The 18,632-nt window shown below is 40.4% G+C and overlaps 1 protein-coding gene across 1 annotated transcript in view; it reads left to right on the top strand.

The window, feature by feature from the left end:
* Positions 1 to 18,632, top strand: part of RFC1 (replication factor C subunit 1) — a 78,722-nt gene that overhangs the window by 33,528 nt on the left and 26,562 nt on the right. The window contains exon 5 of the mRNA XM_034771257.1: positions 17,571 to 17,803. Within this exon, the coding sequence (XP_034627148.1) occupies positions 17,571 to 17,803 (233 nt within the window). The remainder of the gene's footprint in view (positions 1 to 17,570; positions 17,804 to 18,632) is intronic.

An 18,632-nucleotide genomic window follows, 5' to 3' on the forward strand; every position in this document is an offset into this window, starting at 1 on the left:
GCATGTCCTTTGGAATGGTGGTTGAAGCATGAAGGGACATATGGATCTTTAGCGCATCTGGCACATAAATATCTTGCAGCGCCAGCTACAAAGTGCCATGAGAACACCTATTCTCGCTTTCAGGTGATATTGTAAACAAGAAGCAGGCAGCAGTATCTTCTGCAAATTGTAATCAACCTTGTTTGTCTTAGTGATTGGCCGACCAAGAAATAGGACTGAGTGGACTTGTAGGCTCTAAAATTTTACATAGTTTTATTTTTGAATGCCTTTTTTTTTTTTTTTTTGGTACATAATTCTACATTTATAAGTTCAACTTTCATAAAGAGATTGCACAAAAGTACTTGTATGAATTTTTGTTTTGAATTGAATTTTTGTTTTGTTTTATACAGTGCAAATATTTGTAACCAAAAATAAATAGTGAGCACTGTATACTTTGTGTTGTAATTGAAATTAATATATTTGAAAATGTAGTAAACATCCAAAAGAATATTTAAAATAAATGGTATTCTATTTTTGTTTAACAGCGCGATTAATTGCAATTAATTTTTTTAATCGCTTGACCGCCCTAATAGAGATTATACAAAGTTTACCCACTGTAAAGCTTAACAGGAATACAAGGCATTCTGGGAATGCATGATATTGGCTAATAGTAGGTATGTCTATATTGTCCCCCTCGCCCCCCAAAAGTGTGATCAACTTGAATTTGTGTCTTCGCTGCTGTTGTAACCTGCGTTACCTAACGTAGGTTAGCTAACCCCAGTGCACAGCAAATAGCAGATATGTTATATACACAGCATAGCTCCTGTGTTTCGCAAGTGTGGTCACTCACACTCGAGTTACTCCAATCTAGCTGAAAGACAGTACCTGTCCCATAGAGTTCATAATCATCACTAATGTGATGGAGACCCAGTGTGGATTTTTAAATTGTCATTTAGCTAGTATGTGAAATCATGAACATTTGCAGATTAGTTACTGCTCTGCTGATTGAGCCTCATGTCTTTCTGTAGGAAAATCGGAACAGCAGAAAAATGATAGCTTTTAGGTTTTTTGTTGAGAGTTGTGTAAATCAACAAGAGATTAGTTACAATGATAAGAATGGAAAAGTGCTGTCTGTTCCCATGGAAAAATGCCACCTGCTTTTGCTTGTCAACCATGGCTTTTGTGACTCTCGGTGACTGAGAAGGATGCTAGGGAAGGAAAATCAAAGGAAGCAAAATTAAAGCAACCAACAAACTGAATCAAACAAGTTAGACCAAACTAAGAATAGGGAGTTAATCCCTGGGATTGTGCTCTGTGATTTAGGAGAAATTTATTTATCTGGACTGCTGCCCATACCAGCTTGGAAGGGCTACTTCTTAAAACCACTCATCTTTCAAGGAGTGCAGAATATGGTGGCCTATTTATTAAACTATGCTTGGTGATCTGGAATAGCTCCTACTTTGTTTTCAGGTGCAAATGAAGGAGTTAGCATTGCCCTATGTCTGCTCGTAGGCTTTTTTTTGTTTTGTTTTTTGTTTCAAATTCCTAGCTGAAATAGCCATGTCAGCAAAGCTTTGTAGTGTAGACTTATGCCGTAATAGGTTTCTTCCTGCTTTGTAACTTATTAACATAGCAACCACAAAATCAGTTTTTAAAGGATGCTACAGTTACTTTATTCCAAGTGACTTATTTGTTAATTTTTTTAATTCTCTTTGGTTGATGTACAAAGCTGAGTTAATTCCTCTCTTCCTTACCGATGCAACTTTAGTTATTAAGCCATAACATTATGGACCACATGTAATGTGATATTCTTAGTTTATAAGAGTTTTAAAGAATATTCTCCCATATCTTATAATATACATCTTATGGTTTTTCATTTCATTTCTAAGCTTGTGAAACAAGACTCTTAACTTAATTCATCTTTGTATAACTCCCTCCCCTCCTCCCCCCACCCCCGAAGGGAAATGTAGGATTTTAAAGGATTTTTGTGAGCTATTATTTGTGGTTACTATGCTCTCTCTCCCTTGTTTGGGAAGTGTTGAGACTAAATTATATTTTTTCAAGTACTTACATGGATGATCTTTGAATTGTTAAATGAGGTTTATGGTTCTTATCTCTTTAATGATGACATCAAAGTACATCAGGGAGATGAGGGTTCATTAGCAAACACTTCCCCTATACATTTTGTACAGCTGTTAGTAATTCTTAACCTAGTTGATGGGGGAGGGTAGAAATGGCACATGCTAGTTGATAATATAGAGTGCTTTGGACCTTGTGCTTTGGTAATTTGGTTTGATACTTTGAATATATTGAACTTTTTAAACCCATATATATATTTTCCATTCTTTTCACTGACTTTGCTGTGGTAACTTTATATTTTTTTTTTGAACACTTACACAGGTTTCTAGATTACTTCCTTGAGAGGTCAGGATATAATAGACTTTTAGTAGCATAAGTTTTTATTTTTTTTAATTGTGTTCTCAAAAATATAATATTGGAATGCAGAAAAATGCTGCTACTTTGACTAAATTCACTGACAAACATCTTTAATGCAAAGGTAAGGTTGCCATATGGTGTGTCTTTCCTTTCCAGAACATCGAATACAGTGACACTCAGACTTCTGAAAACCAGGAAAGAAACAAAGAGTTAAGGTATTTCAAATATCAGCTTCTGAAAATCAGGAAATAGAGTTAAGGTACACGCTAACACAACCTTCACTGTGCTACCCTGGAGCTGGGAATAGCTGCTCCAGATGAGTTCACTATGCTAGGTGTAGCTATATTGAATGGTGGAGGGATTAGTTGGAGCACCATGGCAGATCTGTGATTGTGATAAGAGGAGATCTGGGAGGAGACTGGCCCCCCATGTGTGTGATCAAAGGAAAGAGTGCATATATAGTTTGAGAGATTCAGTATGTCTCATTTCAGGGCTAAATTCTGTAGGTTGAGTAGCAGCAGTGCACAGGAGTCATTTTAGCATGGGGATTGTCAGTAGTGAGGTGGTATACTAGCAGTAAATGAAACTATAGTATAAGATGGAATCCTGCAGTGAGAATGAATGGGTTGGGGGAAGGGGGGAGGGAAGTTGAAGTTGTCAGATTTAGCAAGTGTGGGGTTGTTTTGGGGAATTAGGCTCAGAGTATGAGTATAGAACATGTGCAGGTAACTCCTGTTTATTACAGCTCACCTAAACACAGGTTTTGCCTTAGCAAAGTGTGGACGTTAGATTCTGTGATGTAGTTGTCATGTACCCTATTCTCTGATTGTTGTGACCTGTCTACAAAGGCAGAGTGCAAGTATGGCTTTTATTGGTTCATTGCTCTAAGAGGGCAGAGTTATGATTGTGTTGGTTTTACTCTGTATTTCCTGGTTTTCAGAAGTTGAAATTTGAAATACCTTAACTCTTCATTTTCTGGTTTTCTGAGGTTTGTGTCATTGAAGTCCATGTTCTGGAAGGGCACAAGACACCACAGACAACCTTAACTCTGTGTTAATGATGTTTCAGTGAATTTCTTAGTGTGTTTTTGTCTTTTTGTTTTTAATAGAGAAATATTAGTAGTAGTTAGTAGGCATTTAGGCAGTTGTAGTTTGCAGGTTTGCAGTTGATATGCTGCTGTAACTCAGTAATAATACTTAGCTCTTGTATAGTGCTTTTCATCAGTAGATCACAAAGCCCTTTACATCTCTGCCCCCATTTTACAGATTGGGAAACTGAAACACAGGGAGGTGAAATAACTTGACCAACATCCCCCGACAGGCCAGTGGCAGAGTCAGGGATAGCTTAGTCCACTTGTCTCTCCACTAGGACACATGGTTTCTAAGAGCTGCTCTTCCCTCCTGTTACACTGGAAGGGGGATAATGGACATGCTTTGGAATGTTTGCAACATGTAATTGCTGAGAGGACCAATGAGAGAAATCACAGGCATGGTCTAGGTCCTAAAATCTTGACAATTGTATTATATGGGGGCTACAGTAACTTCAAGCAGATGAGACAAGACTGATGTCTCTTTTCCGTCCCCATCAGTTCTGAAACATTTTGTCTCCCACGAACATTTGCAGCTCATCTTCCCATCCCGTTAAACCAGTTGTGACGTTATTGACATAAACTGCAATCACTGTTATATATTTGCAGCAAATATTATACAAAGGTTGTCATGTGGAGTGTCTACAAAAAGGTTATGATTTTCTGATTATGATTATGCTATCTGTATGGGTGTATCATTTTTGTAGTTGAAGTTATGAATATTGGCTATGTACTTGTATATCAATGTGTTTTGATTCTAAGTAGCCTCAGTGAAGCATTTGATTAGCTTCTTGAGAAGGGACTATCCTCAGTAAGTGCCCAATCAAGAAACACATAACTGACAATGGACTTTGGGAGACGCCAGTCCACATCTGAGCTTTCCTGGGAACGTTCAAACTAACATGTAAACAATGGTGTCGGCCTGCAAACTGAATCACGCATGGACATGTGACTTGCCCATGTTACTCCAAGCTCCATCTTGCTGCTGTACTTTTCCACAGTAAGAACAAAAAGGTGCCTTTGCACCCGGAAGAGACTATAAAAGGCAGCTCCCTCATCTCCACTTTGTTTTCAATCCTGCTTCTTGCCTCTGGAGGGACTTTGCTAAAAACTGAAGCCCTGAAAGGACTGAATGACCCATCCCAGCTGTGGATGTACTCCAGAGACTTGATTTGAACCTGCAGTTTATTCCATCACTGCTACAAGCCTGAACCAAGAACTTTGCCATTACTATATGTAATTGATTCCATTTAACCAAGTCTAGCTCTCATCTATATCTTTTTCCTTTTGTGAAGAAACGTTTAGATTTTAGATTCTAAAGGATTGGCAACAACGTGACTTGTGGGTAAGATCTGATTTGTGTATTGACCTGGGTCTGGAGCTTGGTCCTTTGGGATTGGGAGAACCTTTTTTCTTTTACTGGGGTATTGGTTTTCATAACCATTCGTCCCCATAACGAGTGGCACTGGTGATGATACTGGGAAACTGGAGTGTCTAAGGAAATTGCTTGTATGACTTATGGCTAGCCAGTGGGGTAAAACCAAGTCGTCTTTGTTTGGCTGGTTTGGTTTGCCTTGATGTGCAAAGGAACCCCAGCCTTGGGCTGTAATTGCCTTGCTCTAAGCAATCTGTCCTGAATTGGTATTCTCAGAAGTATCCCACCAAAGGCACCATTGTTACACCAGTAGTTAGCACTGTAGAAGCAACTAGTGTGTAAGAAGTTGCTTCTTGCTACATAAACCTATCACAGGCAGCAGTCTTGTAGGGAATGCCCGCTTCTTTGGTTAGGTAGCCTCAGCTGAACACTGAGCCAGGCTCCACACTCCCACAACACCCTCCAGCAGGACTCCTCCTCTTCAGCCTGCCCTCCACAGCCATGCCCCTGGCACACCCCATCCTGCCCCACTCCAGCTAATCCCTCCACTCCACAGGGGGTGGCATGTACCTTAACTTTGTATTTCCTGGTTCTCAAGGTTTAAATTTGTTACTTTCAGGAACCCCTCCCCCACATCCTGGTTCACCTCGGAGGCAGGGTGAGGGGCTTAAACACCCCCAGAGGGATAGGGATCCCCAGATCCTGGTGTGCGCGCACATAAGAATGGAGAATTTGGGGCTGACAGGCCTCCCCTCCCCCAATCCTGCGGTTCCTCTGCCTTCCCCGCACTCTCCCCAGTCCCCACCTCTCCGACTGACCTGAGCTGCCATCCTTGTTTATCCTCCTCCCTATTACCCTACCACTTGTTGCAGCCCCAAACTCTCTCCTGGTTTCCTCCCAACTCCTCTGCAGCACTAATTCCTCCTTCCCTCCCAGCAAGCATTTTCATGTGTCATTTTTTTATTTTCAAAAATAGTTTCGAGCACCTTCTGAATTTTGTACTCGGATTCTGTCCCTACCTCCACCCTCCCCAAACTACCCTTTGACAGAAGCTGCTTTTAGCAACATGCCTACATTTCACTTCTGGATTTCTGCCAAGGGTGGGTTTCAAACATAGTGCCTGGTTTAATGGTCACAGCATGTCCCCTTGAGCCATTCACTAGCTGGGTAGATGTTGAATGATTGAGAACACTTTGGGCTCAGTGAGAGCCATGGATTGACTCCAAAGTGTGCCCCCTCCCCCCAAAGTTAGAAATGATCAATCTTAAAAAATGCTTTTTTGGGGGGTTCTGTATCTTGAGAACCCCTTGCTCCAATTTGGATTACTAACCCTACAAACACCAAATTTCAAGGCATCTGAATAAACATGCATGCAGATTTTGGATCTCTTAAAATTGTCCTTTAAGAAACCCCTTCTGTTTAACCTTACCTATAGCAGAGCTGGCACTCTGATATACTCATAATGTAACCTCATCTTGACATACAATTCATCTTGGGTTGAGTAAGGTGGGTAAAACGTAATTTTAAAAGAACACTATGTGCAGTTTGCTCATTCTATCTGACAGTTTTCCAGGAAAGAATCCCTACTTATGAAAACACTGGAAAAGTGTTTTGAAACTTAAGTCTTCAAAAAACTGTTAAGTTGGCTATTCTGAGCCTACTTCACTAAGAACTATCATACTAAAAATGAAATTTGTGCTACTTACAGTAAGCAAGCTGATTGTCATAGTTTTTAAAAAGTCTCCATCTTGATTAATGTAATTTTAAACAGAATATTTCTAAAATATTTTTCTTGTGGGTTTTTAATTTAAAGTTTTTAAAAAAAATTCTTCTAATTCTTAAAGCAGGTTGTAAACACTTTTAATGTTCTTACATCTTATAAATCTCTACGTTTCCCTTAAAGTAATTTTTTTATTTTAATTAAAATAATATTTTAGTTATTAGGTGTGTAGTTTCCTTTTTCAAGGAAGGTTTTCTAGTGAAGATTTCAGTTTACTAAAAATTCAGTTTCTTCACTATTTCTTACTATTGGATGATTGATTATAAGACTTCTCCAAATTTATTAATATTGATACTATTTAACAAGATATCTCTCATTAGTCTCCCATACTTGCATAAAACAGTTAAAAATGTATATGAAATGCCACATGCCTTAGACACTTGGCTAATGGTGTCAAGTCTAATTCCAGCTATTTGAGTGCTGTCTACTTAGCACATTTTTCATATTTTGTGATTAAAGTTGTAAAACACTGCATAATCAGGTTGTGGTTTGCTGCCATGGCTAAGGTTATATTACAATTTTCCTTAAAAGCCCATATTGCATTCGGTGGTTCTTAAATGTTGTAAAATATGCTCTGGGCTAAAACTGGTATCAGAACAGGATTGAGTGGTCTGTAGCAGTGCATGGGATTCTTCCATCCTAAGTGCAGGACTCTGCACTTGGCCTTGTTGAACCTCATCAGATTTTTTTTGGCCTAATCCTCTAATTTGTCTAGGTCCTTCTGTATCCTATCCCTACCCTCCAGCGTATCATCACTCCTCCCAGTTTAGTGTCATCTGCAAACTTGCTGAGGGTGCAATCCAGGTCATCCTCCAGCTCATTAATGATTGGATGATTTAGTTGGGGGTTGGTCCTGCTTTGAGCAGGGGGTTGGACTAGATGACCTCCTGAGGTCTCTTTCGACCCTGATATTATATGATTCTATGATCCTGTTTTGTATTAAATATAAGTGTTATGAACAGAAGTAAAGAAACCAGTATTAAGCTTCAGCTGCCAGGAATCCTGTTTTTATTTAAATATAAATGAGAATGTGTTGGATCAGCTGGTAAAAGTAAAGAAACAATTCTGTCTCTTAAATTAATAACTTACAGCCCTTCTTTGTACTTTGAGATTAGACATGTTTGATTATCACAGGAATAGAACAGTTTGTGTAATAGGAAAAAATACATTTTATTAAGTTTGATACCTCAAAGTAATATACATATGCATACTTACCTATTATGCTTTAATACAGTGAAGACTTAGCAATATCTGAAATAGATAAACGTATATATTTGCAGTTTGTTTTTCAAGTATTTTAAAATTTTGATTGATGCTATTTTCTACTCATTGATAGGGGTCTATTTAATATAATAGCACAATATTAATTTTTGTAAAATATACATTTTGTGACATCTGACAGTGTGGGAAGGATTCATATTCAAATCAATTCTGTGAAACAGTAAGTAGCAGCCTTGAATTTTATCTTAGGCTAAAAATGACTCTGGTACAAGTTAATAAAATAAGAGTCACTGATCATAATCTCTTAACTGTGAGAGTAAATGGACTGCTGATTTTGAAAGTATATATAATATTAACACATGAATTCAGAAGTTTCCATTTGTACAATAGTGTGAATATCTAATTTGAAGAAAATTATATTAAGTATGGCATTTCTGGAGATAAAGCATACTTTAAAAGAATTGATGGTTTTGAAACTTTTTTTCAACAAAAATTTAAGAGAAATTATAAAGTAACTATTATATTTGGTGAACAAAAAGTGTATTAAAGGCTATACAATTTTGTTCCAATCCTCTGAAATGTATAAATGTCATATGTAGTTGCTCCAGATTTTGGGTCTGATCCTGGAAAAACGTACAAGTAGTCCGTACGTTATTATCCCCTTTGGATCTTTTGAAACTTTTAAGGGTTCTGAGATCGAACCTTCTAGCTCCCTGAGAGAATGTGATAGAGAAAGAGACAATCTTCATTGAGTGGCCTTTGATCACATCTGTTTAACTTCTCCAATAAAGTGGTGACATAGGATTGAAATTTGAATAGCTTGGAGGTTGGTAGCTTTTATATTTTTATCACATTTTGCCTTGACATTTCACTTTTGGCAGAAGCTCTAATAGAGTTAGTTTAAAGTGCATGTTTGTAATGCATTTAGAATCAAATTGTATGTTGAGAAACTGAATGTAAAACAAATCTATAGCACTATAAAGGCCAGTTTCTGAAGCCTAGAGTTACTGTTGGACCATTTCAGGTTTTTTTTAAATGATGTGAATAGTGGGAAAATTACATTTCCTTAGTCAAATATGGCATCTGGTTTTAATATTTTTTTTTTTTTTTAAATATATTTTTTAAAGTTAATCAGTTTTTAAATTTAATAGGCAAATACAAAAATTATTGAGGGTTTGTTCGTTTGCCTGGAGTTTATTCTGTTTAAGACCTCAATGGTTTTGAGTATAACTTTTACTTATAGTTTTGTTTAAAAGGAGAACACTGAAAATCTACAAAAATATTTAACAAATATAGTCCTATCTTATTAAGTGATGTATCAACTACTGATCAATCTGATTCTAAAATAATTACGGCAAAGCAGCAAAATAAAATGACTCCTCCCCATACAAACCAACCAACAACCCACACACAGGCCTGGTCAACACTACGGGATTAGGTCAAATTTAAAGTGAATGCGTCCACACAACCAACCCCGTTCCGTCGACCTAAAGGGCTCTTAAAATCGACTTCTGTACTCCTCCCCGGTGAGGGGAGTAGTGCTAAAATCGACTTTGCTGGGTTGAAGTTGGGGTAGTGCAGCTGCAAATCAACGGTATTGGCCTCCGGGAGCTATTGCAGCGTGCTCCATTGTGACAGCTCTGGACAGCACTTTGAACTCCGATGCACAGGAAAAGCCCCGGGAACTTTTGAATTCCATTTTCTGTTTGGTCAGCGTGGCGAACTCAGCACCCAGGTGACCATGCAGTCCCCCCAGAATTGTAGAGCATAGAATGTTTCTATGCTCCCCCTATCATCCCTGTCCCTGAGGTTATCGCAGATTAGAAGGCGAAAAAAACTCACTTGCGATGACATGATTTTCGAGCTCATGCAGTCCTCCCGCACTGATAGGACACAGCTTAATGCATGGAGGCATTCAGTGGCAGAGGCCAGGAAAGAATTAAGTGAGCGCAAAGAGTGGAGGCAGGATGCAATGCTGAGGCTAATGGAGGAGCAAACGGACATGATGAAGCATCTGTTGGAGCTGCAGGAAAGCCAACAAGAGCACAGACCCCCGCTGCATCCACTGTATAACCACCTACCCTCCTCCCCATGTTCCATAGCCTCTTCAACCAGAAGCCCAAGAATGCGGGAGGGCTGGGAGAAGAAGGCTCCGGGCACCCAGCCACTCCACTCCAGAGGATGGCCCAAGCAACAGAAGGCTGTCATTCAGACAGTTTGATTTTTAGTGTGGCTACAATAAGCAATGTGGCCTTGTCCGGGCTACCTTGTCTGTTATCTTTTTTTTTAAATTAATAAAGAAAGAATGCATGGTTTCAAAACAATAGTTACTTTATTTCGAAGGGGGGGGAAGAGGATGGTTGGCTTACAGGGAATTAAAATCAACGAAGGGGGCGGGTTTACACACACACACACACACACACACACACACACAGACAGTAATGAAACTGGTTTTCAAAGCCTCTCTGATGCGCAGCGCGCCTTGCTGTGCTCTTCTAATGGCCCTGGTGTCTGGCTGCTCAAAATCGGACGCCAGGCAATTTGCCTCATCCTCCCACCCCGCCATAAACGTCATCCCCCGTCTCTCCCCCCCCCCCCGTACTCTCACAGATACTGGAGGACACAGCAAGCAGCAATAACAATGGGAATGTTGGTTGCGCTGAGGTCTGACCAACAGCACCAGCGAGCTTTTAAATGTCCAAAGGCACATTCTACTATCATTCTGCACTTGCTCAGCCTATAATTAAACTGCTCCTTACTACTGTCCAGGCTTCATGAACGGATCCCCCGAGCTCGTCGCTGGGGAGCAGGAGAGCAGAGTTGTAGCGGAAGGATGGATGACGACGGTTAGCAGTCCTACTGCACCGTCTGCTGTGAAAGCAAGGAGCTGCTGCTGTGTAACAATGCCAGCTGCTGCAGGTGCTTCTGTGTTGAATGCTTAGAGGTCCGGGTAGGGCAAGGTGCCAAGGCAAAAGAACAAGAACCCTGGAGCTGTTACATGTGTCAACCACAGAAGTGCTATGGGGTGTTACAGTGCCGACTGGACTGGAGTGTACGGCTGCAAGACTTGTTCACCAGCGATAAAGGACAGGAATTTGATGCACCTAAAATCTAAAAAGGCCTACGCATTTCCCAGAGTCACTACCTTTGATAACAGAACATCAATGATTGCATTGGCAACTTGGATCACTCAGCCCCCACAGTAGATTTGCCCACAACAGTGACGTTGAGCTGAGCTGGCTCCATGCTTGCCATGGTATGGCGTCTGCACGGGTAACCCAGGAAAAAAGGCGAGCAACAATTGTCTGCAGTTGCTTTCACGGAGGGAGGGACGACTGATGACGTATCCAAAACTACCTGTGACAATGTTTTTGCCCCACCAGGCATTGGGAGCTTAACCCAGAATTCCAATGGGCAGCGGGAACTGTGGGATAGCTACCATAAAATATAGAATATCAGGGTTGGAAGGGACCTCAGGAGGTCATCTAGTCCAACCCCTTGCTCAAGCAGGATCAATTCCCAACTAAATCATCCCAGCCAGGGCTTTGTCAAGCCTGACCTTAAAAACCTCTAAGGAAGGAGATTCCACCACTTCCCTAGGTAACCCACCCTCCTAGTGAAAAAGTTTTTCCTAATATCCAACCTAAACCTCCCTCACTGCAACTTGAGACCATTACTCCTTGTTCTCTTATCTGGTACCACTGAGAACAGTCTAGATCCATCCTCTTTGGAACCCCCTTTCAGGTAGTTGAAAGCAGCTATCAAATCCCCCCCTCAATCTTCTCTTCTGCAGACTAAAGAATCCCAGTTCCCTCAGCTTCTCCTCATAAGTCATGTGCTCCAGCCCCCTAATCATTTTTGTTGCCCTCCGCTGGACTCTTTCCAATTTTTCCACATCCTCCTTGTAGTGTGGGGCCCCAAAGTGGACACAGTACTCCAGATGAGGCCTCACCAATGTCGAATAGAGGGGAATGATCACTTCCCTTGATCTGCTGGCAATGCCCCTACTTATACAGCCCAAAATGCCGTTAGCCTTCTTGGCAACAAGGGTACCCACAGTGCACTGCTCCGTAAGTCGATGCTAGCCATGGTAGTGAGGACACGCTCCGCTGACTTACTGTGCTTAGTGTGGACATACGCAATCGACTGTATAAAATCGACTTCTATAAGATTGACCTAATCTCATAGTGTAGACATACCCACAGTCTGGAGAATAAGACATAAGGATAAACCACATGGAGGACCATAGTACCTTATCTAAATTGTAAATTCATTGGGAACGGGGACTTTTTGTGTTTGTACAATGCCTAGCACAATAGGACTCTGGTGCATAACAGCTTCTAAGTGCTGCTGTTGGAAATAAATAATCTTGTGGTGATTAACGTTAAGAGGCAGTATTAAAACTTAGCTTTGATCTGTCCAAAACACACTATAATTATGTACACATAATATAATCTTAATAACAAAAGAATTTATGCTGCTGTTAGTTTTGACCTGTTTCAAAGTTTTTCATGCTGCAGTATGCCTGTCTGTTTTAAAGTAGTTCTACCACATTAAACTTACATTTGCATTATGATAATACATGGAGACCCCAGCTGAGATCAGAGCCAAATACTGTACAAATATATAATAAAGTCCCTGCGTCAAATAGTTTACACTCTAAATGGAAAATTAGAAAGGGAGTGCGAGATTTGAATTACTTACAATTGTAACCTCTGTGGGACAGGGATGCTTTTATCTTGTTTGTACAGTGCCTAGCACAATGGAGTCCGCTTGGCCATGACTGTGGCTTGTAGTTACTACCACAATATCAATAATTATTATTATTAAGTCTGTATGTGCTAATTTCCAGTGCAGTGTATCTCCTAGAACTGGAAGGGACCCTGAAAGGTCATTGAGTCCAGCCCCCTGCTTTCACTAGCAGGACTAAGTACTGATTTTTTGCCCCAGATCCCCAAGTGGCCCCCTCAAGGATTGAACTCACAACCCTGGGTTTAGTAGGCCAATGCTCAAACCACTCAGCTATCCCTCCCCCCCCCCCAAAAAACCTTTCATTATATATCTGATGTCTCTAAATAGTTCTACAATAAAATAGGGCAGTCCTGAAATTTCTAAGGTAAAACAACGAGCAGGAAAAAAAAAAATCAAGTCCTCATTACACATCATAAAGAAATATAAATAAAAAGGCATAACCTAATTTAATAAAAAAACACCACAACCTCTGTGCATCTTCAGAAGAACAGTTAAGAAATTAAGGCAGGTCTGTGCGGGTTAGTTGTGAGGAAGATATGTCAAGCCTTCCCTGGAGTGGTCAGCACATCCTCAAAGTTCAAACGTACTGGGGCTTAGTTATTTGAAAATAACTTAGGTAAATTCCTATTTCTGAATCTGTTTTTGATAAATCATCATGCCACTGAAAATTCTCTTTTTGAAGCAAACTGGATTAGAAATAGTGATTTATTTGCTGCCGGACAGTTACTTTCATGTTTTTGTTAGGCTCCCCCGCATTTACATTTTCAGATGAATATGTTCTGAGGTCATAAGCACTCAGCAGCCTATAAATCTGCTGTTTGTTTTCAGTGCACACAGTTTGCACTTAGTAAATCTAATACTGCCTTTCCTAGCAAGGGCATAATTAGTGCCCTGCTTTAATTACCACCCATACTTAAAGTGCTCACACTATAAACATGACTCCAAATAATCAACATCCTTTTTAATTAAACTTCATCATATTTATCCTTTTACATTGCTCTACCCAACAAAAAGCAATATCCCGTGTTTATATTTTCAGTCTTAAAAAAAAGTTGCAATAATTAAGTCATCTTGTTTACTAGTATGCAGACTGTGATATCAGTAGAGAAGAGTAAGGACCCTGTTCTATTATACTGGCAGCTTTAGGGTTAAGAAAAATAAAAGTAGAAGGCAATCTGTGTTTTTTACCAGAGACAAATTAATGTAGTTATATCTCCATTAACTGTTAATTTTAGTAAGATGCACGTTTTACCTCGGAAATGCATTTTCTTGTTCAATTGAAAAATTGTAAGAAGTGAAAATAATTCTGAAATTAAGTTAGTAGAACAAGCAGTCTACTATTAAGATATTAAACTAGGGCAAATTAGGAGCCTAAAGCATCCAGTAGCCAAATCTCCCGGATATATTATACTTAGTTAAATTGAGCTTAATGGCTGTAGGAGATGTATTGTTGCCTAAAGAAAATGTATTGTTGTGTTGAAAAAAGTAAACCTCTTGGTCTAGTGGCAGGACTCTGTGCCTTTGTGTCAGAAACCCAGGTTTGATTTCTTTCTTTGATCAATTACTCTGTGGGCCAAATCAGATCTAGAATTGTTCGACTGGTGGACAAATCTTGTCTTCAGGCATTCTGTAATGATTTTTTTTTTTTTTTTTGATGTAGCTGTGATAACCTAGTTCCTTCCCTTACAAGCATAGCATATAGCCCTGGATAATAATCAGCCTGCCCATTTGAGCTGTTCTTTGTATACCACATAATAACAATGTTCAATAGCAGAAACCTTTCAGGTAAAGTCACGAATGTTACTATCACCCTCTATTGGGTGGTAGGAGGGGAGAGGCAGAAACTCTAAACCGAAAAAAGAAACAGAATACGTGGATACAGAAAATCAACCCATAAGTGATAAGGAGGACAGAAAACTGTGTAGTCCTAACAAGCACATATCCACTTACCGCTGACAATTATGTGGGATAGTGTACCTTTAGGAAAGCTACTTAAAGAGATGAGACGTATATAACTAGAAAGAAGGAGATACAATCAGAGTGGTTGGAAAAGAGAAACATTTTTGTGCTAAAATTTCTGTGAGCACATTTTTTTCATTGTTTCAGCTCTAAATAAAACTAAGGAAAGGACAACTAAGGCTGAGTATTACGCTGAATATTAGGACAATTTCCTTTTGTAGTACAGTATCCCAAGGAAAGCGGTAGAAACATCATCCTTGAGAAATGTAAAATCAGCCTTCAGGTACACAAAGGAGACTTCAAGTCTGGACAGTTCTGCTTTTATGAGATCTTTTCACTTTTCTTTTTACTCCTTCACTCTACTCAAGCCTCCTGCTCAACTGCTCCAGTCATATCTTCCTTTCTCTTATTTTTTGGCCTTTGCATGCTGTCCTTTATACCGCCTGCCATTTCCTCTGGCACCGAATACTCACTTTGTCTTTTAATTCAAATCCCTCCATTTAGAAAGTCTTCTAGCAACAATTCACCATAGAAACAAATCTTGTTAAAACAAATAAATCAGACCATACCATTTTTGAACTTGCATCTTCATCTGGACACTTGGCATAGTATGTCTGTGTTGTTTGATTTCTTTTAGTTGTATAACCCTTGTGGCAGTGTCTCCTCTTTATTTAAAAACCCATTGAAGTCCTTTGGGAGTCTTTTCATTGACCATAGTGGGCTTTGGATCAGGCTCAGAATGAGCACATCAATAGAAGACATAGTGTGGGGATGGTCTTATATTGACAAGAGAGTTGGGTAACTCAGTGCTGTAAGTCTCTTACATCTCTTCTATGAATTGTGTTCCCAGACCGCCTCAGATTCAGGAATCCTAATAATCACTGTGTGGATTCTTCGAATAGCTGCCTATTAGGAAACTTTGATCTATTGATGAAAACAGCTAGTAGCAATGGTTTCCTGTGAACTGATATTGCAAATGTTTTAACAGAACTGTAAGGACAAAACTGTTCTCATCATTTTTATAAAAAGAGACCTTAAAGGGAAGGGAAGACCAAATCCTCTCTTCATTTTTGTGGTCTGTGGGCTATTCCATACTTTTGCCAAATTTCTCTCAATTTCAATTGAAAAGGGTTTACTTTGTGGGCTGAACTGTTAAATGGGTGCTGTTCTATGTCAGAGATTGCTACATTTGCAGTGGAGGGAGAAATAATATAGTTTGTAAAGCATTTAGGGCTCTTTTGATAAAAAGGGTTAATGAATGCTGCCGCTGCTACTAACACATGCACTAGTTGCTAGTTACTCTGTTATGGGCACAACAAATAAAAAAATACAAAAAAAAATCTTATGATTCAAGTAGTTGCCTTGCAGATTTCCAGGAAATAAACACCCCAATCCATCTCTTGTTCCCTTGCCAGTAGCACCAACCTCTGAAAGTCCTAAAATAATGTCAGGTAATTTGAAAGGGCAGTAAGTAGACAGTAGAAAGCGATCCTTGGGTACTCAAGTGCTGAGGGCCATGTTAAGTACTGAAATGGAAAGTAGATCAATAAATATAATGCTATGGTGTGTGTGTGTGTGTGTGTGTGTGTGTAAAAATATATAATTTTACCTAAAGAGTTATGCTACAAAATACCTTTATCTTAATATCATGCTGTTTTAAAAGTATGATGTAGCTCTTCTAGGGAAGAGGTCTGAGAGTCAGGAGACTTGATTCTGTTGCCAAGTCTCTGTGCTTCAGTTTCCCATCTGTAAAATGGGGATGCATAACTTTTTATAAAGCTCTTTGGAGACAGGGTCTGTGTGAGTACAAAGTAGTAGTAAATAATTTATACAGGTCTGTCTCATCTTACGCTGGGGTTATGTTCTGCAGTCAGCGCCTAAAGTGAAAATTGTGTATAGTCAAAATTACATTGAGTGTAATGGTGGGCGGAATCGCCCGCACCACAGAAACCGTATTTAAAATTATTTTTCTCTCTTGTTTTTGCCGACCGTGTAAAGCTGAAATTGCGCATGTTAAATGCGCCTAAGATGCAACAGACCTGTATGTAAAAATACCCTACATTTAATTATGGAAGTGTTGCTTTGAGCTTTTTTTAAATTAGGGTTACCATATTTCAGCAAGCAAAAAAGAGGACGGGAGGAGCCCCGCCCTAGCCCCGCCCCTATCCCTCCTACTCTCCCCCCCCCCCAGGACCCCCAACCCTCCCCCCGCTCCTTGTCCCCTGACTGCCCCCTCCTGGGACCCCTGCCCCTAACTGCCCTCCAGAACCCCACCCCCTACCTAAGCCTCCCTGTTCCTTGACCCCTAACTGCCCCTCCTAAGACCCCCCCAGCACCCTACCCCCTACCTGTATCCTGACTGCCCAAAACCTTATCCACACCCCCACACCCAGAAAGCCCCCGCCCCGAACTCCCGACCCCCCTCCCGTCTCTTGACTGCCCCCTCCAGAACCTCCCTGCCCCTTCTCTGACCCTCTGGCCCCCTTGTTGTTGACCTTCGCCTAAGGTCTCTGAACTTGCTCAGGAACGGCCTGAGCCGTTCGTTCCGGCACTCTGGGCGGCAGTGGGGGAGGAGCTCCAGACTGCCGGAGGTGATCTCTGAATGGAGGGAGGGAGGGAGGGATTTCTGCTGCAGGGGAGGCGGAGGACATGCTCTCTCTGGCTGTCGGAGCCCCATGTAAGTGGCACCATCTGGCCGCCTGCCCTGTTAGCCGCGTGCGCTCTGCATGGGGGGGTGGGAAGTCCGGACATTTACAAATTCCCCCCGGACGCTATTTTTAGCTCAAAAAGCCGGACATGTCCGGGGGAATCTGGACGAACGGTAACCCTATTTAAATGAACATTTGACATTTTGTAACATTTGCAAAGATGTAAGGTGAAGAATTAACAAACTTGCCCCAAATAGTTCTCATCAATTACATTATATAAGAACTTATTCAGGATATTGGTAACAGAGTGATTAAATATTTTTCCCTGTTAAGATGATGAAGGTGACTTCATTAATCAGAAGACTTCCCAGAAACCCAAGGAGAATGGAACATCAGCAAGCAGCTGTCTAGGAACAGCAGGAGCAAGAAAGGAGGATGCAAAACCACAGGCTAAAAGTAAACCTTTATCGCCAATAAAATTGACGCCAACCTCTGTACTCGATTACTTTGGAACTAGTAGTGTGCAGCGATCAGACAAGAAATTGGTAGCAAGCAAAAGAAAAGAAGTGAGTATTCAACATGTTTCTTGTTTTTTCTTGATGATAGCAGATCAAAATGGCTGGTTTAGTGAACTGCTTAATGGCGATGCAGAGCAGCCACATAACCATTTGTTCTTGACATGTCTTGCTTTAAAAGCCACTGTAGTGAGTAGTATTTTGACTAACACATCTAGATGTATCAGAAAGTCTAAAAAACATGATTATCGGATTATATTTTTTTCTTTGAACAGATCATTCGACATGAAAATAGTTGTTTTTTAACTGTTCTTCCCAATGGTGCCCTAATATATCTAGTAGATTTGTTTAGCAAGGTTTTTTGATTTGTAGACTTTTGTGAAATCAATTCATTAATCATAAGTAATAAGCAAACATTTTGTTAAATTAGTGATTATTAAAACGTAAGTTTTGGTGCATGGGGAGGGATAAAATTTCTGAAGTGTTCCATCGTATTGTAGGAAACAAATTTTAGAATACTAAGGGCAGGGCTACACTTGCAGATGTAGAGTGCTTTGAGTTAAACCAGCCTTTGTAGAGTGCAGTAAGGAAAGCGGTGCAATCTGTCCATCCTGACAGCTGACAGCGCACTGGCGTGGCCACATTAGCAGCTCTTGCAACGGCCACAGAGAGCAGTGCATTGTGGTAGCTATCGCAGCATGCAAGTGGCTGCAACATGCTTTTCAAATAAGAGGGGTGGGGTGGAGTGTGACAGGGAATGTGTTGTGTGTATGTGGGGGGGGAGGGGAGAGGGGTTTTGGGGGGGCTGAGAGCATGTCCACATGCTGTCTTGTAAGTTCAGACAGCAACAGACCCCATTTTCCCTCCCTCCACCCCCGGC

The sequence above is a fragment of the Trachemys scripta genome, chromosome 5 (assembly GCF_013100865.1).
Source record: "Trachemys scripta elegans isolate TJP31775 chromosome 5, CAS_Tse_1.0, whole genome shotgun sequence".
Classification (NCBI taxonomy): Eukaryota; Metazoa; Chordata; order Testudines; family Emydidae; genus Trachemys; species Trachemys scripta.